At 32.8% G+C, this 7,154-nt stretch overlaps 1 protein-coding gene across 1 annotated transcript; it reads left to right on the top strand.

Annotated features, from left to right (window-relative positions):
• Positions 1-345: 345 nt before the first annotated feature.
• Positions 346-5,986, top strand: LOC148180590 (uncharacterized). The gene is made up of 3 exons (XM_088049803.1): positions 346-687; positions 1,883-1,989; positions 2,055-5,986. The coding sequence occupies exon 3, from the start codon at positions 2,799-2,801 to the stop codon at positions 5,874-5,876; it is 3,078 nt and encodes a 1,025-aa protein (XP_087905929.1). The 5' UTR covers positions 346-687; positions 1,883-1,989; positions 2,055-2,798; the 3' UTR covers positions 5,877-5,986.
• The last annotated feature ends 1,168 nt before the right edge of the window (positions 5,987-7,154 follow it).

Here is a 7,154-nt window from a genome sequence, read left to right as displayed (position 1 = left end):
AATAAACCAAATGCCCTTATTAAACAATTTCTTGCATTATACAGGGTGTTATTAATTTACACCACTGGTGTAGTTGGTTAGTAAAAATAAACTCATATGCCGCGCACAATAAAGCCATCGTTATTACGGTGGTCACATGTTTGCATTCATCAAAAATTATGGCCACTTTGAACATTTTTAAAAAAATTTTTTTATTTTCTTTTTACAAAAATGCATTACTATTGCTTTCTCTTATTGAAGCCGCTGATTTCAGTGACAAATTATACATTGTACGAAAATTTCTTCAGTAACGCTTCTTGATGGAAAAAAAAATAGTAAATACCCTCATAGGTAGGTTCAATTACATCCAGACAATTTTCAAACATCTTAAAGATTTTGAATATTTTTATTTAAAATCTATCTAAAATACTATCTGACTTTCTACTAATTTATTAGCAATTTTTACTTCAAAATTTTCGTTTAACACTTATCTATTAAGCTGTAAAGTGTGTTTTACTTTATCGATAAATCATTGATAATAATTAAGAATTGGATATAAATAGCTGTGATACAGTGAAACGATTTATAAAGTGTTATTGCATGAAACGTGCTAAAAACTAACTAAAACTAAAACTCTTTTCTACTTTTTTGTATCGAAACATTTTTGTAGTCTTCAAGAGTTCTCCAAGTGACAGAAGATAGTTAAAGGTAAGATTTACATTAATTATTATGACTTATTTTTTACGTTCTTTGTGCCTTTTGAATTTCCTTCACACAAAATTTTCGGCGAAAAATACGAGTATTAATGTTTTCCTCGTTATAAATAAGCTGGCAACAGACCTATTTTGACAAAATTTGATGTAGAGTGATACTGATAACGATAAGACAGCGCTAATAAGTTTTTATAGTTTTAAATGAGACCATAAAATCTGGGATTTTGTACAAACATGTCCAAAAGCGATAAAAGTCGACAAAGATCTCAACTAGAATCGTATTACACTGAAGCTTGATTTATAATAAATATTTATATAATTGTATAACGAGTGTTGAAAATGTAAGATTTCACACGAGTTTTGCAGAATTGAGCCACGAGCCTAGGCGAGTGGCTTAAGCAAACGAGTGTGAAATCGAATTTTCAACACGTGTTGTACACGATATTTTTCCGACGATCACAAAAATCGCAGAGTTAATATTTATTTTTTTAATTAAAGTTTCTATTTTACGCTCTTCCACTTGCTAATAACGGTGCAAAAACACGTCAAGTTATCTCTGGGCAAGTTAAAACTTAAAATGACATTCGGCAGAGCACCTATCCGCGGACAAAATAATTAGGCCGTTGCGCCGAAAGTTAGATACCGATAATGCCCGATCTGCGTCAATCTGTGTGCAATATAAAAACACACAGTTGTCGGCCAATCAGAGATCTCAAATTTTTCATTGCTCACGGGTATGCGCTTCGTTCGTCTTCGCGCTGAAATTGTTTGCAATTTTAAATTTTCACTACGAGAAAACTGTATGAAATGTGGCATATTTTATAGTGGTCGTCGGAAAAAGGTTTTTTGAAATGTCAAAATTTTTCTAACTCGGAGTACCAAAATTTTGTAAAATCTATTTTATTCATTCAATAATTTTGTAATTGAGTGGAGCAAGTCATAGACAGAATATGCATCAAATTTCAAAATTGTTGTCCAATTAATAACTTATTTACAAACGTTTTACAAATTGTCAACATTTTTTACCCTGCATACGAAAAATTTAAAATACATAGTACAAAAACTATAGGCGAGAATTTTCAGTATTAACTTTTTATCGTCATAAAAATCTGCCCATAGACCTATTCTGGCGAAATTTGATATAATGTGACGTAATGATGACATAACACTGATAAGTTAACTTTTTCTAGCTTCAAATGAGACCATAAACGATATAAAATTTCGTGCAAACATCTCTAAAGACGAGAAAAGCCAACAAGGTTTTCTACCGGAATCGGATTGCACTGATCAATCTGAGGTAAGTGTTTTTGATTCCTCCACAATTTCTGCTCCTAAAATACAATGCATTTTGATCATTTTCAGTTTTTCTCTACACGACCAGGGACAACCAATTTGGGTACTGACTATGAAAATCTCAACGTTGCACACTTCGCTTTGAAATTGGCCACAAACGAAGAAGTCCAAGACTTCAAAATTTCAGCAAACCATGAAGAATATGGTGACTTTGATGACATTGTTGTTAAAGTCAAGTTTGGAAGTGCGGATGAAACGTTAGCGTTCCAGTTGAAGCACATCAACAAAGGCACTTTGGCGCTGAAGGAGCTTGAGAGAGCAAAAGGCAATTTTAGCATTAAGAAATATTTTCGTTCATTTAAAGAAGTGAAGGAAAATTGTGACAAATTTATTTTGTACACGAATCTTCAATTTAAGCCTGATGACACGACGCGGCTGAAAATCGATGGTGAAAACTTTACATTTGGTGTAAAAAAAATAGTATTGGATGATATATGTAAAACCTTTAGTTCTACAGAACATTGTTATCAATTTTATATTGACAGTGATTCTTCTACTTCAAATAATGGCCATGAAGTTGAAGAATACAAAAAGTTCTTCCAAAAATTTTTTCTTTATGCTAACCAAAGAAATGTATATCAAACTAAAACATGCGTATCTGATTATTTCGAAAACGTTTTCGGGGCTACTCAAACACATGCCAACAGTTATATTCAGTTTATAACCGATTGGACAAAATCAGGAAACACCAAAGAAAAACTAAATAAAAATTGGATTAAATCTGTAATTCTCTTGCAACTTCTCTCTTCCAAAATGAAATCATTGCATTTTAATGATGTTTGTAGAAGAAGTGAAGAGAAAATTCAAGTTTTGAAAACGGCATTTAACATGTTCAATGTTATTTATTTAAAAAACGATTCTTATGAAAAATTAAAAAATATGTGGCGTGCTACCAAAAGCCAAATACACAATTTAGAAGATGTCAGAATTTTAGTAAAAAAGTATCAGCTAGATCAAAAAGTGTTTAACAGTTTGGATGATCTTAAGAATGAAACTTTAAATAAAATATTTTGGTTGCAAGGTAAATGTCCGCTGGTTATAGAAGCCGACGATGACTTCATTTACAATGTGATCAAGTTATGTCCGGATCGAAATTACATTTTATTGGGGGATCAAGTTAAAATTGAAAAATTACCCGAAAATGTTAATATTTTGAAAAATCTACCTCATGTTGAAGCTCACACAGATTTATTCAGTCAATTAATTAAAACATTTACGTGTTCCGTTCAAGGTAAAAACGAAATTACTTTAGGCGAGTTATGCAATGAATTAAAAACCTTCCCTAATTTGGTTGAGAGTGACGATCTAGTCAAGATGTTAAACGGTCCCTTAAATTTAGGCGGGGAAAAAGAGAGTTTCCGATTTCCTTATGTTCCTAGATATTTATTGCGACACCTTGTAGATATTAACTATTTAGAAAATATTGAGGACAAAACTGTTGTGATCATCGACAATGTAAAAGACATCGAAAGTCTAAGAAGCAAATTTAGCCGTCATAACTTTCTCAAATTTGGCACTCAAAATGATGACTTCTTTTCAGCAAATAGTGATCCAAAATTTCTTGTATACTTTTCTGAAACTGAATGTTGTACTCAGGACTTCAAGACAATTTCTCAAAAAAATACAAAAAGAAAAAATTGCCACCATTTTAGGTGGTTAAACGACAATTGTCTCGAATGGATTCGAAGTAAAGGCAATATTAATCAGTTGCAAAACCATAAATTATCAACTTCTGATCGTCTAGATGAAACAGGTTTGTGGTCTCGAAGACCTAAAATTAACATTAATTTGATAGTGGGCGAACCAGGAATGGGAAAATCCGAATTGATGAAGAGTCTCAAAAACCAAACGCCTTCAAATATTTGGACAATCATAATAGACCCAAAAGATATTTTTTCATTTTTTGCAACAAGTAAAGATCACAATTCCAATGCATTTTTAATTTTCATAATAACGAAAAAATGCAAACATTTGAATCCTCGGGATAAACAAATTTTTGAGATGTTCGTGAAACAAGGCAATGTCATTTTTGTTTGGGACGCATTGGACGAAATTGATACCAAAAAAGTTGGAACTGTGAGTGACATAATTTTAGAGTTTTCTAAAAAAAGTTGGTCTCAGTGGGTTACAGCACGTAGTCATTTGCAACGATCTTTGGAACTCAAGTTTAATGTTTTGTCTCGAAATCTTACTCAATTTGACACAGAAGAACAGAAGAAGTACATTCGCGATCGTCTTAGAAATGTCATTTCCATCGACAAACTCGAAACAATTATCGAACAAATGCAGACTTCTGTTGTTCTAGTTGAGAAAAATAACATTCTAGGGGTGCCTTTGCTACTCTACATGATGACGGAACTGATAAAGAACGACAGCAAATTTGATTTTTTTGATGGAGGCTTTTTACTTAATAATTTGTATCATCATTTCTTGGAACAGAAACTTGAAGTGTTTTATACAGAAAAACTCGGTTATAGTTTGACAAATCATAATTCAAAACTGCAGTTTAATAAGTGGAAAATACAACAAATGATAACACATACAACATTTGCTTTAAAGTTGCTTCTCCCAAAGGAAATATTGACACAACTGAACGTCGAATGTGAAGTGGATATTACCGACAATGTTCTCATTGGTTTAATTGTGGACAACCAGAGCAACATTCCTTCTTTCTCCCACTTGTCATTCGCAGAATATTTAGTCGCATTGTATCTTTCGGAAAATGTGGATAAAAAAGGTTCCTTCAAATCTATCCTCTTTGAAGAAAAATACAACAACGTCCGTTTCTTCTTTGATTTACTTTCGGCAAAAAATTCTCCGGCTCATGTCGCGGTTTTGTACAGAAATTTAGATTCATTGAAATCAAGTAAAAATGATATTGCAACCTGTAAGGATCAACATGGTCGAAATTTATTGCATTTGGTTTGTTCTTGGGGACAAAGACATCCTCACTTTAAGGTGGAAAATGTGAACGGGGCGTATATTGTAGATCATGATTATCGGTTTAGTAGTTCTGCAGAATCTGTCGAGTATTCAGAAATGTTAGACTTCTTGTTAAACAAATGTAATAGTCGCGAAGTTGATGATTCATTTAGAATGACACCATTGGACTATGCACAACAAACTACCTCTTTAATAGCTGAAGTCAAACTGAGAACAATTCAAGGCAACAATCTGTCACATCTTAATTCAAGCTACGTGAGCAATATTTTGTATTATTCGGCAAAATTCGGGTACATGGAAGCATTTGAATTGTTCATTTGCGATGGCACAAATTTAGTTGATGTCAGAATTATCGACAACTGGACTCTGCTTTTAGTAGCAATTGATAATAATCATTTTGATATTGGAAAACTTCTATTATCCTCTGGTGCGGAAGTTAATGTAGCTACCACCGAGAATGGACTCACACCACTTCTTTTCGCCATTTTGCACAGAAATAACCAAATTATAAAAGATTTAATTAGGCGAAGAGTGGACATTAATCAAGCGACCAATGATGGTTTTTTCCCGCTTTGCATTGCTTGCCACATGGGACAAAATGAAACTGTACGTCTTTTACTGGACAACGGGGCAGACATTCATCAAGCGACAAATAATGGTTTCTTCCCGCTTTACATTGCTTGCCAAGAGGGACAAAATGAAACTGTACGTCTTTTACTGGACAAGGGGGCAAACATTAATCAAATGACAAATGATGGGATCACCCCGCTTTCGATTGCAAGCATTAATAGACACAGTAGCATTGTGGATATGTTACAAGTTCATGCTGTAAAAGTTAGCACACTCGAAAGCGCTCGCAAGAAATTCAATAAATGTTCTTTAATCTAACAACACGGATAAACCAAAAGCGTATAGGTTCTAATTATTATTTGTTCAATGGCGTTTTTTCGGAAGCAAAAAAAAATGTTAAGGTTTATCTTAAGAATTTATTTATTTACTGGTACTTTCATTCTAACGCTTTTACTTTTTCTTTTTTACGGTTTTTGGTAGCACTCCTCATTTTTTAGTTTACCCTAAGATAAATAGATGTTAATACTTGTCATTTTTATTTTTACACTAAATAATAAATTATTAATTATTATTAATTATCACCTTCTATTTATTTCTTTAATTATATACTGAATAAGCCGCTAAATGACACATGCGTGTGGCTATTTGGCAAGCTTCGAAGATTAAAATAACTTATTTATACCATAAATACAGTTGTTTTGTAATATCTATTACCTTATTTCTGATTAAATAAATATGTACTTATAGTATGATTTTCTTTTGTTATATACGACCAAAAGTCCACCAACATTTTTTTAAAGAAAATTTATTGGATCAATTCTTGGTGTTGTTGACAAATTATTAAAATTACAATTTATTCCCCAAACACCAAATTTGACAAAAAATGCTGACGCCCGTTTAAACTGAGTTTAATCATCGCTCTGATGATGATAGCATTGCTATCGAAACGCGCGTCAGCATTTTTTGTCAAATTTGGTGTTTGGGGAATAAATTGTAATTTTGATAACATTTTTTTAAGTAACTCCAAAATAATTTCATTCTTCCGATTTTGTTTGGCGTTTTTTGCTTTCATGTTTATAAACTTCATTGTTGCTAATATTGGAACGACGATAGAATTTTATTGTAGTCTAATTAGTTGATCAAAACATAGCAGAGCGCAGGGGTGTGTTCATAAAGTGAGACGTCTGTTGAAGCGTGAGACGTCAGAGTGATGTGATTAACACTCTGAGATTCGCCAGAGCATTGTTGCGTTTATGAACGGTTTCCGTGGTTTTTTTAAATGTTCGACAAATATGTACATCACCTACATACCAAACGCAATTTTCGCGGAAATTCATGACTAAAATTATGCCAAATTTCTGATATCGATATTTCACCTATATTTTGGAGTTAACTTGAGTTAAGTTAACAAATAACTGAGTTATGGCCAATCAAATTTTTCCTCATTTTTCCGAATTTGTCCGATCGATCTCAAATTTGGCCAGTAGATAGATCTCGAGCTTCTTTTTCGATTTAGGAATTTGATCAAAATCATTGGTGCGGGAGAGAAGCTGGTCTTCATCATTTGAGATTATTCCGGTGAATTTTCTTCGTTGT

This window comes from Gnatocerus cornutus, chromosome 1 (genome assembly GCF_029298725.1).
Source record: "Gnatocerus cornutus isolate USDA-ARS CGAHR chromosome 1, icGnaCorn1.1, whole genome shotgun sequence".
In the NCBI taxonomy this organism is placed as follows: domain Eukaryota; kingdom Metazoa; phylum Arthropoda; class Insecta; order Coleoptera; family Tenebrionidae; genus Gnatocerus; species Gnatocerus cornutus.
This window is presented reverse-complemented; position numbering and strand designations above follow the sequence as displayed.

Coding starts and splice junctions, on each gene's coding strand:
- LOC148180590 (XM_088049803.1), top strand. CDS start 2,799: ATGAAATCATTGCATTTTAATGATGTTTGTAGAAGAAGTGAAGAGAAA.